This window comes from Tubulanus polymorphus, chromosome 7, assembly GCF_964204645.1.
Source record: "Tubulanus polymorphus chromosome 7, tnTubPoly1.2, whole genome shotgun sequence".
In the NCBI taxonomy this organism is placed as follows: domain Eukaryota; kingdom Metazoa; phylum Nemertea; class Palaeonemertea; order Tubulaniformes; family Tubulanidae; genus Tubulanus; species Tubulanus polymorphus.
The window spans coordinates 18616490-18641697 of record NC_134031.1 but is presented as its reverse complement, the minus strand read 5'-3'; the positions used below and the strand labels follow the sequence as shown (position 1 = coordinate 18641697).

Genomic DNA, 25208 nt, shown 5'->3' with positions numbered 1-25208 from the left:
CAACGACAAGTGAGAACTGAAGTGTGGAACGTCGATCATATATTTGGGTATTTTTAATGAATTACCTGATTCATCTAATCTGAAATTACTACAGAAATCCTACGCTTTCTAAAATAGGATGTTTTCGGTTTTAAACAATATGTTTTACAATTCTAATCGTATTAAGGATTATTGAGTTTATAATCAGTGGTTCGGATTATAGGTTATGTTTATGAGTAGTTAGTGCGGCGTATAGTCCTCCACGGCGCTGACTAGTAACGGCTCTGAATTCATCGCGTTTCCGGGCTCGAATGCGGAGTACTCCGGGCGCCGCGGGATAACAATTTTGAAAAAGTAAAAGTTTGTGTTCTAAGTTAAAAGTGAGAGTCACCTTATGTTAAAAATTGTCATTAAGGGTCTAACTGGGAGCAACTGCGGTTAGGTGTCCCTAATGGTTATATGTACACAACCTTTACCTACTGAACTGAACTGAAATTTTATTGCTCCGTTGTCGTTGATTAAAAAACGTATAATAAACAAACGCGTAAAAATGATTTTTACAGACAGACATCCGGAGATTCGTCGCCCAAACATCCATCATATCGGCCGGCATCATCTGAAATGTCCATATTTGATTGAAAAAACATAAAACAACCACTTAAAACACCATTGCTATTCGAATACGAATATTTTCTTTTGGTAAATCAGCGTCACGCCGTGCTGTGTGTGTGTGTGTAAGTTAAGTAAAACCATGGTTTCAAATATTCTTTTTCTGTGTAGGTATTTTGGACTAGAGATGAATGGAGTGAATACGTGCGATAGCCAACAATCGGAATATTTCACGGCTCGGACCTCGCTCACTCAACGGTGGCTAGTTACCAAAAATTCTCAAAAACGAGAATCCGCTTCGAGGAAAAAAAAGAGAATGAAGGAGCACATGAATAATCTCCTGAAAGCTTACTTTCTTATTGATTCTTCGCGACATCAAATTGAAAATTCTAAATTAGAATCAAGCGCCGAAATTCACGTTCAAACGCCGTGTGACACGCAAAAAGACATGTTTTCGTGCACAGCTGAAGCGGGCGTCGTCTCGCAGATTTCACTCATTTCGGTGAACAGCTCCGGTGAAAGCGACCGGTCGTCTCTTCAAAGGCCCACCGATACTCAGAGAGATATGTTCGAAGACGTCAGTCAGAAAGCGCCGCCCACTAAAAAATGCATTCTAGATCGAACTTCGGATTCGAAAACTAGTCCAGAATCTGTGGATGAATATTCTCGAAATTCGTACGTTTTTGACGGTGAAATTTTACCGATTCAAAGGCACTCGATCTCGGACGGTGATTCTGTCGACGTTCCGACGACTCGAGGTGAAAATTCCGATGAAACGTCTTCGAATTATATAATGAGTTGTAATGATAAAAGTGGAAAATGTGATTTAGATTGGACGGCGCTGATGACCCCCGATAAACCGGCTACCATTCTAAATATCCGTAATCAGAGAATATTACCGAATCCACCAGGTTAGGAGATCTGTACTTTATCGAATATCATGATATATCTTCTGCTATTTTTTGAGTCATTCAATTGAATATTTTTTAGGCGTTGAAATTGATGAGGGGAATAGTTGGAGTCGGTCGCAAGATGAATTCCTGATTCGCAATGTCAGAAAAGTTTGCGATGTAAGTATTATTTACAGTAAATTGATTTTGTCTCTAATTTCGCGGGATCAATAGATCTTCTTGGGCAGCGAGCAATTTCCGGGGCCATGAAAGTAGGAAAAACATAGCACGACAGTGCGAGGCAAGCTACACTTGACATATTCCGTTTGAAACTTCCACAATGACTGAGAATTTGTCTGAGTTTCAAGTTTTTCGTTTTGATTTTCAGGAAATTTTCGTCGATGTTGTGAACGACAGAATTTTCGACAAACCCACTAAAACAATTAAAGAGTTTCTTGCATCAAACGCATTCCCTTTACGCATCGGTAAGGTTAGAAAAAATATTCAAGTGGCTAACACAGTTGAGAAGTAACTATTACGGGGGGTATACTTACAAGTGGAACAAGTGAATTGAGGTAAACTTCTGATCGATGTTTTATTTCAGCTCGTGGCATCGCGCGGAGACCGTATGATTGTTATACCAGAGCCAGAAAAATTTTCACTAATTGCACGAATCCTTATGCAACAAATATTGACCGTATGGGTATTGATTTACCGGAGTATAGAAACTAAGGTAAGTCGTGAAACTTAAGAAACATTCTTCATTTAAAGTGTTAGTCCAAATATCGCACAAAAAAATGGTGAATATATGTGTTTGCAGTTCAAATGTCTAACCTGTAACACTTAGAGGGAATCAGAAACTTCTAGAAAAAATCAGGATAATTTGACAAATTTTACCAAAAGTCTGGAAAACTCGGGGAATTCAGATAACCGTGTTGATCACGTATTTCTTTATTGGTACATGATACAATGAAAAATGAATGAAATCATGCATTTTGAACCTAGAAATTTCTCCATCTACTCTGGGAGTTTTGTGTAATCACATGGAAAAATCAGGGAAAACTGCGGGGTTCTGTAGATGGGTGGAACGCAGGTGAGGTGTAGACGGTCACACATGAAAGATGCTGTCTGAGAGGGTGGCTCCAGACTGGTAATTCCTGTTAAAAGGGTAGCTCCAAGCTTCGGAATCTGTTGAAAGGGTAGCTCCAAGCTTCAGAATCTGTTGAAACGGTAGCTTCAGATTCCTATTGATAGGGTAGCTCCAGGTTTCAGATTCCTGTTGAGAGAGGGTGGCTCCAGGTTTCAGATTGATTCAAAGCTCAATGAAATTAATAATGTCCGTTTCAATGGCAGATGGTTTTGATAAATTGCAGTTTGTCATTGATATTTGTGGCTGAAATCGAGCAACTAATAACTGTCACAGTAAGGGGTGTGCGCAGGAGAGAGTGAGTCAATATGTATTTACTTAATTTCCTCAACATTTGTTTCCCGCGTGTAATTTTGCAATAATTCGACGAACGTTATTGCGTTATTTATTGATTTATTGCATTATTGATGGATTTCGTTTATAATAGTTTCTCGTGTAAATACATCGATAGTTCGTTCGAATGAAGTTATTGGAAAATGTTGTGAATATATTGGCTTTTCACTCCGCTAGTTCCCGAAACTGTGAAATGTGGCTCCGTTCTCTCCAACTGATGGTGGTCTCTGTAAAATTTCTATGACATTGTCGAACTAGTAAAAACTCTATATCAGAGTCCCTGCGACTCCTTGATTCCTTATCGAAAATTCCTTCTAAATCGAAAATGCTTTTATAGGTACTTCAAAGTTGTTTGTTTTGTTCACGGTTGTAGAGTAGACTACGCCAAAATGGAGATAAACAGTACCGATTTAGGAGGAGTCTGCTGCAATCGGGATATGAAAGTGATGCGGAGGCTTCCTTAAAATATGAAATTTTCTCCCTGACAACTGCTCAGGAATGAGTGATCTGTAGGGACACTCAATATTATATAATTTTCTTGCCTTTGAAAATGAATCATATCAAATATATGAAAATTGATCTTTTATTTCCACGGATGCTATTTATCTTAGATTATATAAACCGGTAAACATCGTGTTGAATGTAAGAATATGAGTGAATTGTACTTCAATTGATACAGCTTGAAATTTGGTTTTGAAGTTAGAAACTACTTGAAGTGAGGCACAAATATCATTGGCGCGTACATCAAGAAACACTCAACCACTGAGCTGACAGTGATTTGTGTGGCGCCACTGACCTGGAAAACCTAGAAAACTAACTATGGAATAAAGTTTTGGTTTAGTAATGATTTCAGCTTGATTGAAATGTTTCGCAATTCTGAGTCGAGACCGATTCCAGTTTACTTGAATTCTTGATTTCGTCGTATCATCGTGGATTCAGCTTTGTTGATCGGTTACCACGGAGATAGTAACCGATAGCGATTTAGAGCGCGATCTCAATTCGTTGTCGTACGGATCGACGCGAGGTCTCGAGCCGCGACGACAGAAAACCGTGCGTAAAATCCGGCGCGCTCCGTCTCGGAAAACTTTATGCGTCGTGCTGTAAATGATGCAATTCATAAAACTGTTCGACAATATGAGAAGCAAGAGGAGCATGTGCACTTCCTGCGGCCAGGGGGCGACGGTGTTCCCGCTGAGCGAGTACGACAACTGCTCGAAACAAAACGGCGTCCAGCATATGAAAAACATGGTTATCGTTATGACGACCGTGCGCATGGCTTTGTGGCTCGTTCGTTGTTTGTTGTTGGCGTTTGATTGGACGGTGGTAGCGTTGATGGCGTCGATGTGGCGTCGAGTGATGCGGAATATCTTCACGTGGCACGTGAATATCGCGAGCAAACACGGCACGGTGAAGATGAGGTTATAACCGACGGTCCACTCCCACGAGTGCGCGTAGTCGAAATAACTCAGAAACGACCGCGAATCGTAGAAGAATACGCCCCAACCGAAAAACACGGGCGGCAGCTGCAGAACGCCGGTGAGCGTCCAAATACCGATCAGAATCGCGATACAACGCCACTTCGACATCAGGCGGTCGTAGTGAAGCGGTCGACTGATGTTGAGGTACCGATCGACGCTCAAACCGGTCAGCGACATCAACGACACGCTGACGGTCGTCTGGATGAAGAACGCGGTGATGTCGCTCTGAACGCGAGTCGCCGGCCACGTACCTCCGAGAATCCTCGGAGCCATGAACGACGCCATTATCACGCCGACGCATAAGTCGGTTAGCGCTAAATTGAACATGAAATATCCAGGATTGTTGTGCATACCACGCGTGAACGTTAACACTATTATATTGAATAGATTTCCGCAGATGGTCAGCGCCGATATCGGTACGACTGGTATAGCGTAGAGCGGCGTGTATTCGCACGACGCCAAACCAAAATCTCCGCAGGTTTTTGGCGCGGCGCTAGTCGTCGACGTGTTTACCATCTTCGAGTTCGTCGTGTCGGCCATCTTTCTTTAGTTATGTGTTTCACCTGAAAAAGAGCAATAAGCTTTAGATAGTTAGAAACAGTGGGTCCAAAAAAGATTAAGAACCTTCTCTCATTCTCAAACATTTGGTTAAATTATGATTAATCTCATCCTCAATGACTTCAACAATTCAGTAAAATTCAGTGAAATTATGATTAGTTACAACTTACTAATGGCGACCTTCTCATTCTCAGTGACTTCAACAAGTCAGTAAAATTATGATTAGTTACTAATGACCTTCGTATTCTAAATTATCAACAATTCAGTAAAATTATGATTAGTTACAACTTACTAATGACAACCTTCTCATTCTCAGTGACTTCAACAATTCAGTAAAATTATGATTAGTTACAACTTACTAATGGCAACCTTCTCATTCTCAGTGACTTCAACAAATCAGTAAAATTATGATTAGTTACTAATGGTGTCCTTCTTATTCTCGATGTTATCAACAATTCAGAAAAATTCAATGAAATTGTGATTTGTTAATGGAGCCTTTGAGGGTTAAATGATTCTTGCGATACTTTTTTCAACCAGACCGAACCAGAAAACAACTCAATCAGTTGTTTCCCTAATCTGAACATATCAAATGAAATTTTTTCTACTACGCCGCACTCAATTATGATTTGTTGAATGTCTGAATCGCCGTTTGTTCGTTTCATAATGTGATTAATAACCGAGAAAAAATTACCGTGTATATTTTTTCTCGCTAGTCTTAGAGGATGATCGACTGACTGAATGACGCCCTGTTTTACGATCCATATTGATATCAATAAACGGACGTTGATTAATGACGCGAATCAAAGTTTTCAATAGGTTTTTTTCGTAACTGTTAATTGTTCGCGTGAATCGTTAGCGTATGATGATGAAGAGCTGAGGAAATTTTTATTGTTCAAACACTAATCATCAATTCATTTATAACAGACCACAGCCGTATTATGTATTGCCATTTTTATGAATGCAAAAATCTGCTACATAAATTTCACTTTTCTAAAATGCCCTAAAATTGGCAATCATCAATCTAGACTAATGTATAGCTTTACAGAACGACACTTATCTCAACCCTAGGGACTCATTTAGATTCGAATATTCATTTGAAATCCCGTTGTGTCTGATTATATTTTCAACAGGTTTAGAATTCGATATAGAGTTTCCATTTTCAAATATAACCATCGGATAAAAAACGCTCCGAGTCTGTGTCGTAACGAACGAAACCACGCGCTTAACAACGAAAAACAAAGTCTGAGGGCGTTTTATGGACATTTTAAAACAAAATGTTTATTGAATTTCCGTGTATGTGAAAAAACTGAATTTGGGACTAAAAATGCGGAATTTGGATTTTAAAAGGGGGGTCGTCCACACCCCCTACCACCCTCTGGTAACGGCCGTGTGAAATGTTTCCTTGAGATAGTAGTTTATTCTGCGATTCAACTTCATCTTTTCAAATATCTTGCACAATGTGCTTATAACCGTCTAGCATTACGATGAACAATTAAATCACCCCTGGGACCAGTTTCACGAAAAAGTTTAACTCAAATTTTTTGATTAATTGCCATTGGTTACTTCATGTTTTCAATGAGGACAACAATTCAAACTTAACTGTTTTAAGCTTAAACTTTTTCTTGAAACTGGGCCCTGATTTATGAAATGAGTACATTTTCAATGAGTGAACTCACAACTGTGGACTGGTCCTAAGGGTTTAAACCTCTCATTCCAAATGTATAAAATATTAACATTTTAATCTCATCTGTAAACCATTACAATTGTGTATTACCCTATAATAAGAATTCAGATGAACTAATTTCGATTGAAGCTCACCGGTTTTTTAGAAGCTCGTGACGGTCGTGATATCCAGACAGCGAATATCATGAAATTCATGATTTCGAACGACGACTGTTTAGAAAACATGAATAATAATCCGCTTTCACGTCAAACGAAATCATGATATGTTAGAATTCTACTCACTGATTCTGCAGTTCATGACTTCGCGATTCTTCACTATGGAAGTTTGGTTTGAGTATTGTTTCTGTGAGGTCCATACCGGTAGATAAACAACTCGCGAGTAAGCTTAAAACTATCGATAAGTCACGAAGCATCTATGACTATGATTTCTGGCATTTGATTTTGTGATCGCCACGAAATTGACATTTGTGTGGACATGTTATTTGTATAGTTAATGTACATTGCGCGAGTTAAAACATCGAATGTGATCAATAGCAACTCACAATCATAACTCACAATCACAACTCACTCTGATAGTTATAGCCCGAGTTCAACAGTCACGAGTGGAACAAGAGAAATCCCACAATAACGAAGCCAAGATTGAAAAATTCCATATCAAAATGATTATATTTGAGGCGCGACGTTTCGGCTAACACCTGTTAGCCATCATCAGGTGTACTCGTACTCAGTAGGCCTGATGATGGCTAACAGGTGTTAGCCCAAACGTCACTCCTCAAATATAATTATTCTGATATAGAATTTTTCAATCTTGGCTTCGTTATTGTTGGATTTCTCTCGTTATCATCATACACGCATATTGTGTATCTTCTCGTCTAGTCACGAGTGGAACTTTGTTTTCAGAACTAACGATTAACCCCGGCATTGTTTTCTGCCCTTGCTGTGTTACAAAATGTTTGAGCTTAATACAGGGTGGCCTTTAATCTAGAAAACAGGGATAACACTCAGGGAATCAGAAAATCTAGAAAAAATCAGAAACTCTCAGGGAATTTGACTATTCTATCAAATGACATGGGAACTCAGGGAATTTGGATAATGCTATTGACCACATGTTTCACTGAAAAATGAATGAATTTCATGTGTTTAACTATTAATGAGTTAGATTTAACAGTAAGTCTAGTCAAACTGGGAACTGCAGAACTGCTGAGAACGCAGTAAGGTCTACCGAGAACTCAAACACTGTGTATTAGTTTATACAGAATATCTCATCGACCCTAGACTGAAAAAGTCAATCAATTCACTTGTCTCACATCTCATATTTCCAATAAGATATTATTTTCCACCTTTCTGCTGTGGGTTTTTATGACGTGTTTATGCCTTGAGAGGTTGTTATTTTCTTGTATATTATAATTGCAATGTCTTGTACTAGGTACGCCTGTTAATAATAGCAGTTACGGTCAGACGACGAGAGAGACTGTCTAATAATTGTGCAATCATCAGTAAAACTGGTCTCACAAACCAATAATTCACCTTCTATTCAACAGAACAGTCGATACTTCACTTTGCGATGATAAACTTTATTAGATCTCAAGATCAATTATTTATCATCGTAATGTAGAATTTTCTATGACAATTGCTAATTTTCTCGTGAAAGCACGGACAAGGAAAAATTCACTTTTACTTACATGAACTACTGTAAATTTTTGTATGTCTGCATTCAATAACTCAAAAAGATTGAGTATTGGCAAATCATATACTAACTAATTTCTGTTTTGTGTATAGAATGACTTGTAAGTCCACCTTGCTGGGTGCAGGTTAAGGTAATTCACCATATCATATGTATTTATTTATATCACACATGTCATTGTAATAAAATACATAAAATAAGAATAAAAAACAAGACAATTGTAAATGTATATAAATCACATGTTTCAGGCGCCTTCCTGTTGAAGCTAAAAACGTATCCTAAATTGATATTTTCACACAAATGAGAAAATTTTGTTTATTCTAAACTGAGTACAAAGTAAGAAACTTTTGATTATTAAGCCTCAGTGATATTTAAGATTAACTTATTTTCGATGAATTGATTCTACCACCTAATCTTAACCTAGGACCCAGTTGCTCAGTGTAAGCTCTCGTATGGATTGTGTGCAATGTATCAGCTGTCAATGAAGATAAGTTCATGAAAATCCTATCTTTTTGATTTTCTCTTCGTGCAGTCGATAATTCATTAATATATTTATCTTGAGTTCCATCCCTATCAAACGCACCTGTGACCAACCAGTAACTATCTTATGCCTCGGAGTCTTAGATATAACAATAGGAAAAAAATCTAAAAGAAGATTCTGAATTTCGATGAAATCCAATTCCAAATGCGAACAAAATTTAATTTTAGATATTTCATTAATCTCGTCTCAAATCTTTGATATTGACTTCTTCATTCTAAGTTTTAGAATGATTAGAATCTCGAATTTTTGTGCGAAAGTAGTTCTGTCTATTTTAAAAAGAAACTCCATTAATTGTTGTTTTCGTTTCCCGCTGTCTGTGTTCCGAGAAACTTGATTAAAACCTGTAGCGCTATCAGTATCCATCAATTTACACTAATAATCGTTACGCAATGTTTTACCACGCTGCGTTTACCGAGGGAGGTTCGACCGAATGATAGTTACTATCGCGAGACACTGTAATTTGTCACTTTCTCTGACAATACGATCTTCGATGGGATTCATGGTTTCCTATCTGTGATTAACCGTACCTCGGGGAAAAGACTCATCTGAGATGAGGAATAGTTTTTTTACATCCTACATCCTCACTAAGCTGATTTCAGCTGGGATTGCACGAGCGAAACACTTCCCTATGCCAAATTTTCATTTTGCGGATAATCTAGATTCTGAAAAGAACGACGTATCACACGCGATCTCGCAGTTAGAATTATAAATGTCGCTAGACTAATTTAATATTCAAGTTATTTGAGGATGAAAGCTGCAGTTGTTTGATATTTTATGAATGTTTGATGTTGTGTTGACAGAATCCTCTGCGAGATAGTTTGTTTAGCGTCTCAGTGACGAGATAGATCTGATATTTGCCAGAGAAATCTGCAAATACAGTCCAGAAACCTGTTAGACATACGTGCCATTGTGGGTTTACATTTCAAAATGAAACCCGCCTAACTGCGGAACCGGATTCAGAGCCAAATCAAACCTATAGGACTGTGGAACTGGGTCCAGAATCGAATTTAACCCACACAACTGTAGAACTGGGTTCAGAGTCAAATTCATCCCGCACAACTGTGGAACTGGGTCCAGAGTCAAATTTAACCCACACAACTGTTGAACTGGTTACAGAATTAAATCAAACCCACCTAACTGTAGAACTGGACCCAAGCAGAGCCCTTAAATTTGGGTCATTCATCGAAGGTAGCCCTCCTAATAATCATTAACCTGTTGATAGATTTCCGATAATTTCCTGAGGATTTCCATATTTCATAAAACCGTCAATATTTGTTGCGACAATTTTTTCTCGTGGCGAACAAAGATTTATTACTTATCGATAAAATCTCATTAAAACGTTCAAATAATGTCGTTTTTTTTCCTCAGATATCGAGATATCACGTGTGACGTATCAGACGCAACTGATTCAATCAATAATAACATTTAGACTGATTATACATTATAAATGAATCGCCATCGAGTTTGAGCAGTGCTTATCGCGGCTAATCATACAGTCTGAACCGGAGACCGGTCTGAGCTCATTTTCATCTCGAAAGTTCTGCCTTTCGAATGAAGATCAGTTAAGCTTGTTGATGTCATTTTGAAATCTAGTCCAGCTAAACTAAATTTTTGTTCAACTGAGGTCAATAGAAGCTTAACTAAACTTGAGCTAAACTGAGCTGAACTGAGCTGGGCCGAACTAAAGTGATTTTGAGCTGTACTGAGAACTAACTGTTGCATGTTGAGTTGATATAAGCACAGACAGTGTGGCATCACACTCCCTCAGTCTCCTCAGTCTCCGCAGTCTCCGCAGATGCAAGATAATTACACTCATGCATATTCAATTATTGCTAACAGTGTTTTTTTTTTTTACGAATATCAGTACAATTTTTTTCTGGATCCGTCGGAATTCAGACCTTCCTTCGATGAGACAAAAACCGCACTGGAGATCTGTCGGCTCTAATTCCAGAGTTCCCGGTCTAAAAGGTTAGGACAGAATTCGTCACAGTCTAGTCCCAAAACTGGGTTATCATAAATCTGGACGCAATTAGTATCGGGATCCAGTTCCACAGTTCTCGGTTAGAATTTTACGGGTAAATTATCGGAAAAAAAAACTGATTTTAACTCTGTAAGCAATTACAAGTCCTGGATAGGAGACTATTTTTCCATGCTATATGGCGAAAAACCATCATGGAAATAACTTAAATATTTCCTTGATTAACTCCTTGTGTGTCTTAATTAGTGGGTTTTCAAGAGTAAAAACGAAAATTTAACAAATCCCTCCATGGCTTAGATTGGAATTTCTCACAATCTTATGATTATCTGAATAAATTGCTATCTTCTTATCATCCGTCATCTCCCGATGTGTTATTATACCTCAATTCTGGCTCAGGTATCAATTATGAGGTATAACGGAGATATGAGTGAGTGATGATTTCTGTGTGTGACTAGTGCGGTGAAATACTCACCTATAAATCAGCTCTATAGTGTCGAGGCTGACCAAGTACAAAAACTGTCTACTTGTGGACGATAGGCCCCGATTAGTGCTAACTTTCCGGGTAAAATCATTGATCAGACTCAAGACCAATTAAAGATTGTCTTAGTTCTATTGATACTGAATGTGCAACTTACCCGACATCTTAGGAAGTACGATATCTCATCCGCGTTGTGACAATTATATTAAGATAATAACAAAAATTAAAGTCCGAAAATGTTTCCTTGCACTAGTAAGTAGTTTATTCAATGTTTGACTAGTCTTCTTCAGAAATTCTGTATTCCTGAATTTCAATTCCTACTTTATGTTAACAGAAAATGTCTGCGCATAACGCCAGCGTGCAGTGGATGCGTCTTCTCAGTAAACATTTCGACAGATCTGAAGTATTCTCTAAAGACTTAGATCGTTATGAGTTTTACTAAGTTCTTCTCGAGTGAGTTTAACTGCAGCGCGAACGTGCTAACTGTACGATTATCTGGATTAATATATAACGCCGTTTCAAAAATCGTCGTCATTTCTAGGGGAGCATTTATGGCTTTTTTTTCCTCTCGCTCAGAGAGAGAGAATGTCGTTTCCTTAAAAGCTTCGACTTTGTTTCTGTCTGTGCGTGTTAACCTGAGTGCCACGCAAATATGCAACATCAACGAACTTCCGTTAAACACCAGCCCATTGTGACATTAATAATACTTATTTATCCATGGGTTTAGCGACTGTCAACTCAGTTTTGAGAGGGTCACTGGTAAATAGGATGAGGATGTTTAATTTTGGACTATCAAGGCCATCATCTTCATATGGCCTTCAGGATTTCCCATATGCTAGAATTTTAAAGGGACTGCATTCGATGTTAAATGTATGACATCGTGGCTGTTGAAGTAGCAAGGCTTTCAATCCTCCCAGCCACAAAAATATAGAAAATTTAAGCTTAATTTTGGTGGAATCTTCTATTTTTCACATTAGCTCAATATATTTCAAAGCAGTTGTTGGCATTGATAGAATATTGACGTCCACTCTGGTAGGGGCAGAAGTTATTTTACGAGGGGTGGCTGATTATCAGAGGGGTTGAGAAATGAAAGGGGTGGCTGCCCCTCTAAAACCTGTTGTGGAGTAAAATACTGAGGATATATCTGAGGAACTAGCCCCTATAGTTCATAAAGCTAAACAAATGCGTGCTAGGTTTTTGCTTTGGGATGAAGCATTAATCATTAGAATTAAGATAATTAGAGCATGTACACGAAGTTGAAATGTTAAGATTGTTTTATGGGTCCTTATTTGCTATAAACCTCATCGTAAAATATTAATCATTTGGACATTAACCCAGCAATTGAAATAATCATTTATCTTTTGTAAGAAGTTTTGTATGTTTCTCTGGTAGTAATTTCAGGCGGGAATGTTGATTTATCAACGATCTATTCATCAGTAACTAACGGCTGTGAAATTTTAATTACGTTATTCATCAATTCATAAAAAAACGCGTCGTTAATGTATAATCTGGAATTATTGAAGCTCGATGCTGAGGGGATATCTGTGAGCGGCTTAAAGAGTGATATCGGCAGCGCTCAAAACGGTGTTTCTAATTCTAATACTCGCAACATGTTCACGCCCTCCGATGTAAAATCTTCTTAAGATTTCGTCGGAATATTGCGATAAGTCTCTAGACTTCATTAAACCAGAACGTCGTCGTCTTCTGCTTATTAAGTTAACAGAAGCCTTACGCACCTGACACATTATCAAAAAGGATGAGTTTAATACAGAACCAAGACGGAGCCATTTGCTCGAAAATTGGTTGTTAAGTTTCCCACTGGTTTTGTTTTAGTATTTGTTTCGCCTGAATTCTTACTGTTGAAATATCTTTACCTGTATTTCTGGCTTTATCTGTAAAAGAGTTGTTTGTTAACTTACCCCTGTGTGTCGTTCACGTGTTATCGGATGATTGAAGTTTCGTCTTGATTATTCCCGATTAATGATAGCACTTGTGTTCACTTTGATGAAACGCTCGATCGCTAGTGACAGCTGCAGTGACAATGTCACTGTGAGTGAGAGAGATGGGGAGGGAGAGGGGAAGTGGAGAGGGAGGAGAAAGTGGAGAGGGGGAGTGGGATGAAAAGCAGAGCGGGTCGGACGAGAGGAGATGGAAAGAGAGGTTGAGAGATAGAGATAGTGAGAGGGGAGATGGAGATGGGATTGAGACGCTGTTCTGTTCAATCTTACTTAGATGAACGTTTGTATTATTTTCATACTCCACAAACTGATAATGATTCAAATATCCATAAAAGCGATAACAATAAAAACCTCATTTTCTAATTAGAAATAACAGTTTATTTACACAAAGTTATATCCCCTCATCAGGTGTAATATATACAAGTAAAACTTCAGGGGCCAGTTGCTCAAAAGTTGGTTAAAGATAACCGGCCGTTAAATACCATAGTAACAATGAAATTTCAATTGTCACCATATCAACTATCCACTGGTTAACTCTAACCAACTTTTGAGCAACCGGCCCCTGATTTATATACAACAGAAGTTGTTAGAGTTACAAGTGATAAATTCTGAGCTAATTACAAGCCATTCGCTAGTTATTTAGATATATTTTAAGATAAAGGATGAGCCGCTTAGGAATAATTGTTGATTCAATGATCCCTAATTTTAAAATTGAGATCAGAAGAACCTTTGCCTCGAATTTTGAAATTGTTGTCACTGAATTCCTGATAGGTAAGTGTGACATATTGCGATATGTTGTCCAATCGCAGAAGTCTTTGATCTGTGTTCTAATGATTCAGTCTCGGGATATGTTTGGTTGATTCGATTTTCCTGTATGTTGGAAATGATTTCAGTTATAATCGCCGGCACGCGCCGCACGTCGCACACAAATTACACATCAGTTTTATGTCTAAACGTCGATATCTTTGTTTGATGTCTTTTTTTTAGTCCTCATTATCATTTTTATCGCGGAATGTTGTTGTTGAATTATGCGAGTTGAATTTAGTCTGTATAAATTTACTTGATACGTTTACATACCATTTTAACCCCCTACACCAAACAAATATTGGCAAATATTTTCTAGCTAGCAGTTAACGTTGAGATATCAGAAAAATACCTGCGCCAAGTTTCATAGATGACGTGTGGGAGAGGGGGGGGGCAGGATACATTTCAAAATCGAGTGTGTGTAATCGCGGCTATGGTTTCTCATTATTACTATGGTGGTTGTCATCCAGGTTGATCCCCCAGGGGTAACTTGGATTGGCCACTCTAAAGGAAACTGGGTTCTGGAATTGTTTTTACGTTATGCCTCAATTCTAATTAATTTACTCTGGATTCTGTTCTCCTACTTCAGTGGTTCCTATATCAGTTTAGCTCTAAGGAACATATACCAACATTCAGCCAATATTATCATTGTTTGCTTCAATGTATCAACATAATACTAAAAACAAAGCCTATGAGCAGTTCTTAATAAAGGCAAGATAAGTCAAGGTTATTCATGTCTGACAGATTAATAACTAGCGCTGTAATATAGCAATGTTGTATCGACTAGTAATGGATTATAATCTTGTGAACTGATATTCATGTCTTAGAGATGACAACTTATTAGATCGAAAACCACTCAAAGCTCGTTTTGCTGCTGTATCAAATGTAACAACTTGAAACTAGCCTAAGATCAATTTATTTCTATAACCAATCTAACAGTTTGAGCTTATTTTGTTTCAATAGCCAATCGAGTAAAGGTAAGACTAAAAACTAGTAAAGTTCATTTTGATTCTAAATACAATTAGGTCTCCGACTTTAAACCTTATTTCATGTGTGGTTGGTTTCTCATGACTTAGTTTCTGATTTAACTCATTTGCAATTTTATTCACCCAGTAATCAATAATTATTGAAACTTGCTACATTTCCCATCACATCTAAGACTAAATATTAATCATTGTGAAACCAGATGAAAGTTTGATTAGGGGGAAATTGAAAATCATTAAGTACTCTGTGGTGAGTGTTTGTTGGGGTTTCACTTGTCGTACAGTAGAGGAACTCTCCATCTCAATATTCAATTTATAATTCAATAATGCAAGGCTTCGTGTAACTATGATATTTCATGATGATAAAGAGCAGTGGTCAGCGCATAGTAGTGTGGTACTTGGCCTTTTTTCAGTGTCAGACCACAGTTATACTTGCCAGTGCCCTATATCTCTCCCCTTCATCTCGTTCCCTACCACCCTCTCTCCCACCCTCCCTCCCACTCTCCTTCTCTCGGCCCTCTCTCCGGCCCTCCCTCTGACCCTCTCTCCCACCCTCCCTCTCTCTGGCCCTCTCTCTGACCCTCTCTCCCACCCTCCCTCTCTCTGGCCCTCTCTCCCACCCTCCCTCTCTCCCACCCTCCCTCTCTCTGGCCCTCTCTCTGACCCTCTCTCCCACCCTCCCTCTCTCTGGCCCTCTCTCTGACCCACTCTCCCACCCTCCCTCTCTCTGACCCTCTCTTCCACCCTCTCTCCCACTCTCCCTCTCTCTGACCCTCTCTCCCTCCCTCTTTCCCCTTGCCTCTCCCACCTCCTCTTTCTGTTGCTCCCACCCTCCCTCCCTCTTCCACCCTCCCTCCCTCTTCCACCCTCTCTCCTATTCTCCCTTCTCTCTTCCATTCGACTTCAAAGGTTCCATGTTGCATCATCCATGCAGGACATGAGTTCACATGATAAATTGTCACATTATAACCTTTCGTTTTTGATCTATACTTTCAGATAGTGTTAACGCTGATGACTTGGATCCTAATTGACTCAACGTCTCGGGGAGCATGATGCATCTCAACCATAAAATACTTCTTACAAGTACAACTTCTAATGCGAAAACGATATTTTAGCTGTATTGACAATTTTAACTGGCATTTTTAGATGGCCGAATTTTGGCTGAATTTATCCACTACAGGCATTTATAATGTATGATTCACTTATTTTATATACTGATATTTTATTTGTAAAAAAAATAGCTATAAGTCGCATGAGTAAATATGAAATGAGTGTCTCTGTTTGCATGTAGATTGACTTGTAAGTCCACCATTGGGACACACATCATACTTCATTATCTATGTATTTATACATGTATTGCACGTATCCCTATTGATAATAGATGCATAAATAAATTATGTTGATTATTTCAACAAATTATGCGGGTCGTGTTTTTCTCAAAGAATTTCAGTTGAAAACTAGGAGTAACATCTACACATGCAGCACGTACACCAAGCATCATTAGGTATCTGCGTGTTTCCCGATGACTGCATTTTCACGCTGACATTTTAAGTCAGGTACCGGCGTATTTCCTTTCTGGCGAAGCAACGTTTTTAGTCCATCCCTTACATCAAAAAGAACATACTTGACACTTCTGAAAATGACGTTTATCGATTACCGATAAACTAAGGAAGTATCTATGATGACTATAACGACAGGTCGGTGTACTGGAAAAAAACCCATGCAGAATGAATACTGGTCAGTGAAGACCTCACCCTCGGTTCTTTTGGCGCTGTAATTAGCTGGTAGACTCGTACTAACAAAAAACGACCCTTATAGAGTGCAAAAAGTAAACACAGTGGACTCCTAATAACTCGAATGCTTCAAGTCGAATCGATCTCGACTCTCGAACACGAGGAACCATTGTAAGAGAAAATGAAACTCGAATTATCGCAATTCTTCGGACAACAACACAAACCTTTGGTCCCAATTCACGGATTCCAGTTAGACCATCGTAATGGAGCATGGCCCGAGGAGTCGACTGTGCCAAAAAAAAGGCTCGAGCCTGGTTCAATGAGGTCGCGGGGCTTTGGTCGGGCCATCAATACACCGTATGGTGCTGCCGCTGTACTCATCGTTCGCGGAATTTTTACACACTAACGCGAGCCAACACTGGCAACCAAACATATAACCTCCTAATACCGTATGGTGCTGCCGCTATTCCCATTGCTGGTCTATTGCCAGGGTAAGTTCATATTAGTGTATGAAAAGTCCGCTAACGATGAGTATAGCGGCAGCACTTTAGGGTGTAGGAGGTATTGCGTTAAGTTACGGCTTTGCTGTCTGCCCTGGACCACTAGTAGCTACATGTAGTTTAAGCGTGCGAGTGTTGCCTTACGAAACCATGCAACCCCAGAACTGGGTGAATCTGGACCATGCAACCCTGGAACATGAACCACAAACACCAGAAATTAGGCATTCCTTCATCAGCACATTTCCAGTCACAGTGGATCCTGCCACACCAGTTCACGACTTCTCGGAGTGAACCACAAACACCAGACATAAAACATTTAAGAAACTTTCAAAACGTTATCGTCTACATGTTCAGAACTTCATGCGAGATATTTTTTCACTAAAAATGAACCACAACACGGTGTCACTTTTTATTAAATCCCCAAAACGTTTAAAAAGTGTCCCGGCATATCCATACGTCACCGTGTCAGGATTGACCTGGGATATTTTTGATGAGCTGTCAATGTGGTGAGTATTCGCCTGATTTACAGCTTCCCTTAATCATCATTAGCGAGAAATTGTGTCGCGAGACAAGACAATAAATGATCGTATAACAATAACTCGGTGAATACATCAATATAAAACATTGTGATGACAAATTCATGACATGAATTACTGAGCTACATTAGACCCAGCGTTGACAACTATAATGATCATCATCGCTGTTTATGTTCATGAATCCAAGCTGATATTGTCATCACACTCGATCTCATTGGGTTTGCGGAAAATAGAGATTCATGTGCGACACATATCTCAGTCCAACTTGATCGAATTGAGATCGCGGTCGTTAGGTAATTAACACTTCATACTTGGGTACGCGATCTGATGTATAGCATTCGTGCCCGGGTCTCCAGGTTCAATCTCGAGTCAGTAGCAAACTGAGTTTTTGTAGTTAGTTTGTTGGCCGTTGTTCCCTTTTCTGGTTGATTATTCTGATGAGTTGATGCCCTATATAAATGCCATTCACACCGTGTCCAGGAAAAGCGGTACTGTTTCATCGAAATGTTTGCGTGTACCGAACAGTCCAGACCCGGAGCCCAAAAAGCCGCCATGTTACTATGACGGGACATTTTGTCGTACGTGCCACAACTGGTTTCACACCAGAACAATCCAAAACTGACCAATTTGGTCATTCTATAGATTGTGCATGAGCGATCTGTGAAAGGTTTGTTCGTCGTCTCACACCTACCAGTGATACCGAACTGTGGACAACTAGAAAATGATGATTCACTGTTGTAAACCAGCGGTTTTATAGACTAGTATTAACTTTTACCCGGAGGCTAACTTAACCCCCGGGTTAACGAAAATAACAGGCCATAAAACAGGGCTGCATTATGGTTCGCCGTAAATATATCAGTCAGACATCAAATTGAGTTCGTAAAACATCGGCTCAATGGATCTGTCGAGGAAAACTTCTCCATTCAATTTAACTCTTTTTCTCTCTTCGTGGCCCTGCGTCCGATTTTGAAGTTTGGTATTAAATTTGACCCGAGGCTGCTAACCTCAATTCATTTTCGATTGAGTTATCTCATGGGTTTGGTTTGAGATATAACCAGTCTATAAAACTGCCGCGTGGATGTCATATTTTGGTCGTGCACCGCGCACTTCTAGAAATAGAACTAGAAGAGCTGCTTCGAAGTGAAGATAAAAATAAATAAATAACGAATCAACATTTTATTATTAAGTTAATTATATTTACATTTAATAATGACTAACATTATGCAAACATCGTACACCACTCTAACCCAGGATAGCAACCTCCATTCCATGGGTCAAGGCTTAGATTTAACACCAGTCATTTTGGTGTACTAGACAATCTTAACAGTCAGTCTTAACTCGTAACATGGGCCTTTTTTTAGTTTCTTAACACTGGGACCCAGTTCCACTCTACAGAATGTAAAGTACAGGGGCCGGTTGCATAGTCATGACTTAGACTTAAGATCAGTCTAAGACCAACTTAGTTCTATAGCCAATCTAAGAACTTAAGACTGGTCTTAAGATTTAAGACCACTTTTTGACTTAAGTCACGACTGTGCAACTGGCCCCAGTAGTTGAAAAAGAACAAAATGAGACGTAACACAGAATGGTGCAACTGGATCCTGGATGAGCCACTACAATTAAAATACATGTAGGCGTATATACTATATATACTAAAAACACTATATAGATACAAATCATTTCATGTCATCAGAAAATGCTAAGATTTATTTGGTTTTAGACACAAAATTGTTCCCTGAATTGACACAATATTCACGATCAACTCAAACAATATTTCACTAAAGCACAGAAAACATTTGAATATTTTAAACTGACATTTCTCTCTCAGTCATTCGAATTCAGAGGAAACAGAACAGAACTGTGTCGATCTTCAAAATGAAGAAACACATATTGATATACAGATATTAAAGCCATCATCATTAAAACACATGCTCCCCATTTACCAGACCCATCGCCAGGATTTTTAAATTTCCCAACGGGCGATTCGGGCCCGAATTAGCTACCAGGATGTCCTTATCTATATCCCCCCCCCAAAAAACCTTATTCTCATCTCTCCCCCCCAATATAACATGTATTAATTAATCAGCTTGATTGATGAATTGACAGCAAATTTCCTTTTTATATTTCTCAGAGAAATATCATTGCTGGAAGACTCTAAAATATCAATTCGAGCCGCTGAGTTTGATTTCTTGAACATTGACCATTTTACAATGATAATTTTTTTACAGAACTATACAATATTTCATACAAATATGTTACATACAAAAATATCATCAGACTCATTGGAGACCTTCTACATTAGATCAAACACCCATCTATAACATCAGTTAAAACCATCATCTGGGCATTATTTTACCCCAAAATCGCAATTACAAATGTCAAATTCGAGATTTTAGTTTAAGATATGAAACCGATCAATCTCTCTCACAAAGGTAGCTCCAGGGGAGGGTGGCTCCAGAGGCATGATCCGAACTAAATATGGGTAAGTTATTCAGAGAAGGGCAGTGGTGCTGCCCTTTTGTGTCAGGAAAAATACCATTTTCTAGAATGTTCAACAAAATTGTGCCATTGTTTTATTATAAAGAATATTTTGACAACATTGCACCTGATTTTTAACATCAAGTGCCCATCGACGATAAATGAGGCACTGTTACAGCAGAAGTCTCATATGAGAACTCATGAATCTTCTGTCAAGCCTCTACAACAGTGGAGAATATCAATCGGATCCATTTTCATCTCCAATCGCTGCGAGATTAAAAACGGATTTGAACGCGGTATTTTCAGATAAAACCTGCAGCTGCTGCTGATGATGATGATGCTAATGAGGTCGATTGATGCCACTCCCGGTCTCCGATATTTGACGAACTCTTTTTACCGTCGACTGTTTCCGTTGAGATGGACGTAAAACATCCTGAATGTGCTGCACGATTAAATCAATAGCAACTGAAAAATAGACAACCCACAAAATACTGTTCAGTGACAGTTGTAACGGACTTCGACTGAACTAGAATTGAAAAATGTCAGAGATATTTACCGTTATTATCAGCACCTCGTGGAATGATCACATCAGCGTATTTCTTTGACTGAAAGAAATAAACGCTACTTGTTAAAAGATGTGAAAAGATAGAGGATGCAAGAACCACGACGGTCTCAAGGCTGGGACTGGGACTAATAGCTGAGTTAAACCCAGTCAGGGATCAGTCAATACTTAGATTCAAGATCAGTCTAAGCTCGCTTAAGTTAACTTAATGCAAGTCATTTGGTTTAAGACCACTTTCGGACTTAAGTCCTGACTGTGCGACTGGGCTCGCGTTTAAAGTTAGAAATAGTCTACAGAACTCAACCTTGAATATTCATTTAACAGAAAGAAAAAGATCAGGGGCTGGTTTCTCATCAGTTGGTTAAAGATAACCGCTGGATAAAGACCATAGTAACAATAAACTTTTAATTGTCACTATGTTAACTATCCACTGGTTAACTCTGACCAACTTTTGAGCAACTGCAGCCCCAGGAGGTAAAACGCTGAGTTAAGTTCACACAGGCGCCATCATCAGGAATAAAATGACACTAACCGGTAGGCAGAATTCTTCGAAAGCCGGTTTGACGAACGTCGTGTATTGATTGAGAATTTGCTCTAAATCGCGTTGATACTCATTCATATCCCGTAACACTGAAACAATACAATGTACAACTACATGGAATTTAACACCACGAAATCAAGAGAAAAATAGTTGAAAATAGCTACACTTGAATGTGTTTAAAGAATTAAGACCAACTATACAAAAACTAAGATCATTAAAAACAAGCAATGATGACGGTCTCTAGAGAGAGTCTGAAATATTGCATCTTTCAATTCTTTATTTCAACTTTCGAAAAATAAATTTCGTTTTTAATGTTTTTAATTTGTATAAATGGGTATGAATTCTATTTGGAAAGAACAAATCGATGAGCGAGAGATAAATTCTAGCTTGAAATATTTCTGAAATCAATCATTAGGTCAAAATGTCTGTACGCTATTAGATCAGTGTGAAGTGAGGGTTTTTGTTATTATTATCTTTGCGTGTAAATAGATGAAAGTCCAAGTCGGACAGATGATCGATTCAAAACATAAATACAACCAATGAATTCAAAGTACAAATACCATCGAAGGCCGCCACGGTGCTGTCCGGCATTAGTGGAAATTTCCACGACGCGATTTGTTATTGATTTTTAGAAAAGTTTGTACGAGTACATAAATATAACAATAGTTGAAGTTTATTTTAAGTACGGTACATTCCTGTCTGTAGATAAAACCTGGATGAATCCACTAATCAAGAAGCTTTATTGCGAGCATTTTATCTTGATGTAGATTTTTGGTAACTTTTGAAGATATTTTACAGAATTTACTGCAAATTAATTTTTTCAGATAAAGCGCGGCTGGTTTCATAGACCGAGTATCGATGAGAAACCAACGCTAAAAACCGACAAATTTCAAAATGTTCCCACAGATAAATTTGCCCCCTCACCTATAAAACTCAGTTTCATCTTGAAGAAATCCTAACAGACTTCAAATTGTATTTTTAGATTTTGAGTGCAGTTTTGGATAGGAATTCATTTTTTACTGATTGAATGGCAAAAAGCCAAATACTACTGAGTGACATACCTCGTCTAGAGAGTCGAGTATCTGGATCCGTATCGACAAAAAGTTTCATGTTGTATAAATCACGCAATTCCTTGTCGTAAAACACTAAAATACCTTCGAATAAAACAACATCCAATTGAGATGGGTAAATAGTCAACAATTCATCCTCCTTCCTGAAAACAAACAAAAATAGAACATCTTTAATTTTTGAGAATTGACGAAAGATTAAAAATTAAAGATTAATGACCAGAGTCAGAAATAAGGTGAAAATAATGTTTGTACAATATGTACATGTTTTACTAGCGAAAAACGCGTGATAACTCCATGTTTTAGCCCAGAACAAACTTTTGTGACTCATTGGCCTTCAATTTAGAAGAATGTTTTAGAATGTTATGCGGTATGCGATCTCTTGCGTCACTATTGCTGCAGATGGCTGAAATAAGTTTTCTGGTTTATTTCCTCCCATTTCACTGGTTCATGCAGATGGCTATCAGTATGCAAAAAATCATGAAGATACAAACAGCAACCACTGAATATAGATGATATAGGGATAAAAACTCGACCTATGGACATAATGCTAATTGAGGGGCTGCAGCTGCTCAAAACGGGGTCCGAGTTAACCAGTGAATAGTTGACATAGTGACATTTACAAGTCTCTTGTTTATCTGCTGGTTATCTTTTTAACCAACTTTTGAGCAACCAACCGACCCCTGGTACAAATACTTTGTGAATGGTCTCTTAGGATATGGTAAGCTTGAGGACACATTGTTGTGCACTATTTTAACTGATATCCGACTTCGGCCAAATGAATTTCATATCTTAATCATATCTTCAATTGAAATTTCAGTATTTTTAGAACAGAATCAAAGTTCAATTTATGAACAAACAGTTAAATACTTCTTTATACAGCTCTGATACTTACTGACAATTGCGCGCGTGGTCATAAATCGGAATTTCTAATTTCGGTGTCAAATTTTTCACTTTTCGTATAGTCTCGATCATTTCTTCAAAATCAAATGCATCTGTGGACGAAAAAAAAAGAATTTTTTATGAAAATTACTTCATGCGCACGAATTCATGCCATGAAAATTCAGTACAGGACTCGGTTCCACAGTTAAGATCATACCGGTACTTAACATTTGAGTCGACTGTACCAGCGAACTCAAATATCACTCTCAAGTCAAAAGGTTTGACTCGAGCGGAGTCTACAGTACCATCCAACTCAGATATCACTCTCAAGTCAAAAGATCTGACTTAAGTGGAGTTTACTGTACCATCCAACTCAGATATCACTCTCAAGTCAAAAGGTTTGACTCGAGCGGAGTCTACAGTACCATCCAACTCAGATATCCCTCTCAAGTCAAAAGATCTGACTTAAGTGGAGTTTACTGTACCATCCAACTCAGACTCTCAAGTCAGAAGGTCTGACATGAGCGGAGTCTACAAAGTCGGAAAAATGTTTACAGCCCCAAATGGTACCGAATTGAGCGGAGCATCAATGATATATAATTACCGGGGTGATCGAAATTGAATTGTCCTTTCTCCGCCAGTTTACTGTCCTCTTCATTCAACGTGCGGTAGAAATTATCCTGACTTATAACAGCAACACGTCTCATCTCATCAGCCACGTCTAACTGACCAAGCTGTTCAACGATCTTCTTGCAAACTGAACTCTATGAATAAACAGAAAAATATCCTATCTTTACGATGAAGTCACATTATATCTATAAAGTGGATATTATGCCAATGATGAATGATATTGGCAATGAATAATACAATATTGGCAAAATATCCATATCATTTCTTACGTTTATAACATTTCATATTATTTTCATCCTGTTTTAATGGAGTTTTAAGTGATAAGAAGTATGTTTCTTTTATTATCTATATATAAAAATTTCTAAATTGAAGTAGCAGTAGGTTAGGATAACTGACATAAAAACCCTTTCACTAGAAAGAATCAGTAGAGTAGTGTCAAAAAGACCAACATTTGACTTATGCCTTGACTCTCTGTGAAACTGGGATTTAGACCTCATAATCAGTTATTACGGAAAGGTTTCGGGGTGAGTGGGACTATCTTAATTGGTGCTAATTTTGTATTATTGTATGAATATAGTTGATTGGCATTGTATTGAATTGATGGTTTTCTGGTACTGTGTACCTTCCCAGACGCTGTTCCTCCTCCGACCCCGATTAGAATCGGTCTGGGGCTATTCTGAAATGCATTCACGCGGTTACTATTGCCTTTCCGCAATAAAGACATATCATTCGAGCTACAATTCGCATTTCCATTCGACATCGTGCGATGATGGCAGGTAGTAGTTTTCCAATGACGTCATTTCGTAAGCATTTCGGGATTTCCTAAATGTCGTCATTCAATGGGCTTCCCTGAAATTCCCTCATCGGAGAATTAATTTTTATTTTTTCATATTTTATTCATAACAAAACGTGTATAACCTATAAAGACGGGAGAATATTTGTCTGAAAAATGAAATCTATCAGGACAGTGAACGGTGAACGGCGGTTTCCTGGTGACGTCATTCGAGCTAGCCGGCATTCTCGACCTTCACCCGGCGTGCACGTGAACAACACGCACTGCCTGTTTAAATCTAACCGTCACTCCGATACACGTATCTCTCCTAAAAAGCCCAAATACGAATCGGGACCTCTTTAATACACGAAATATCCTTCAATCCCCCATTTAAAAACTAACCG

The 25208-nt window shown here is 38.5% G+C and overlaps 3 protein-coding genes across 4 annotated transcripts; 1 reads left to right on the top strand and 2 right to left on the bottom strand.

Moving 5' to 3' along the window:
• The first annotated feature begins 6 nt into the window (after positions 1–6).
• LOC141908996 (uncharacterized) lies at positions 7–16448 on the top strand. Its single transcript, XM_074799314.1, has 6 exons — positions 7–47; positions 760–1499; positions 1579–1658; positions 1867–1963; positions 2083–2211; positions 16100–16448. The coding sequence occupies exons 2-5, from the start codon at positions 776–778 to the stop codon at positions 2208–2210; spliced, it is 1029 nt and encodes a 342-aa protein (XP_074655415.1). The 5' UTR covers positions 7–47; positions 760–775; the 3' UTR covers position 2211; positions 16100–16448.
• On the bottom strand, positions 3586–13322 carry LOC141908687 (G-protein coupled receptor 52-like). 2 transcript variants are annotated; one of them, XM_074798828.1, is made up of 2 exons: positions 13278–13322; positions 3586–4999 (listed from the first exon to the last, which is right to left on the bottom strand). In XM_074798828.1, the coding sequence occupies exon 2, from the start codon at positions 4974–4976 to the stop codon at positions 3894–3896; it is 1083 nt and encodes a 360-aa protein (XP_074654929.1). In that variant the 5' UTR covers positions 4977–4999; positions 13278–13322; the 3' UTR covers positions 3586–3893. The 2 variants fall into 2 exon arrangements, with proteins under 2 accessions (XP_074654929.1, XP_074654928.1); XM_074798827.1 differs by lacking the exon at positions 13278–13322 and adding an exon at positions 6813–6848.
• Positions 16449–19915: 3467 nt separating the features above from the next.
• On the bottom strand, positions 19916–24816 carry LOC141908087 (uridine-cytidine kinase 2-like). The gene is made up of 7 exons (XM_074797909.1): positions 24655–24816; positions 24007–24166; positions 23416–23515; positions 22515–22666; positions 21445–21542; positions 20907–20955; positions 19916–20815 (listed from the first exon to the last, which is right to left on the bottom strand). The coding sequence occupies exons 1-7, from the start codon at positions 24790–24792 to the stop codon at positions 20691–20693; spliced, it is 822 nt and encodes a 273-aa protein (XP_074654010.1). The 5' UTR covers positions 24793–24816; the 3' UTR covers positions 19916–20690.
• Positions 24817–25208: the final 392 nt, after the last annotated feature.

Bases quoted from the DNA above. Each gene is read 5' to 3' on its own strand.
- LOC141908996 (XM_074799314.1), top strand. From the start codon at position 776: ATGAATGGAGTGAATACGTGCGATAGCCAACAATCGGAATATTTCACG. The intron at 1,500-1,578 runs GTTAGGAGATCT...AATATTTTTTAG, and splicing joins AATATTACCGAATCCACCAG to GCGTTGAAATTGATGAGGGG. The intron at 1,964-2,082 runs GTAAGGTTAGAA...GTTTTATTTCAG, and splicing joins CGCATTCCCTTTACGCATCG to CTCGTGGCATCGCGCGGAGA.
- LOC141908687 (XM_074798828.1), bottom strand. From the start codon at position 4,976: ATGGCCGACACGACGAACTCGAAGATGGTAAACACGTCGACGACTAGC.
- LOC141908087 (XM_074797909.1), bottom strand. From the start codon at position 24,792: ATGTCGAATGGAAATGCGAATTGTAGCTCGAATGATATGTCTTTATTG. The intron at 22,667-23,415 runs GTAAGTATCAGA...GTTTGTTTTCAG, and splicing joins GACCACGCGCGCAATTGTCA to GAAGGAGGATGAATTGTTGA. The intron at 21,543-22,514 runs GTATGTCACTCA...GTATTGTTTCAG, and splicing joins TACTCGACTCTCTAGACGAG to TGTTACGGGATATGAATGAG.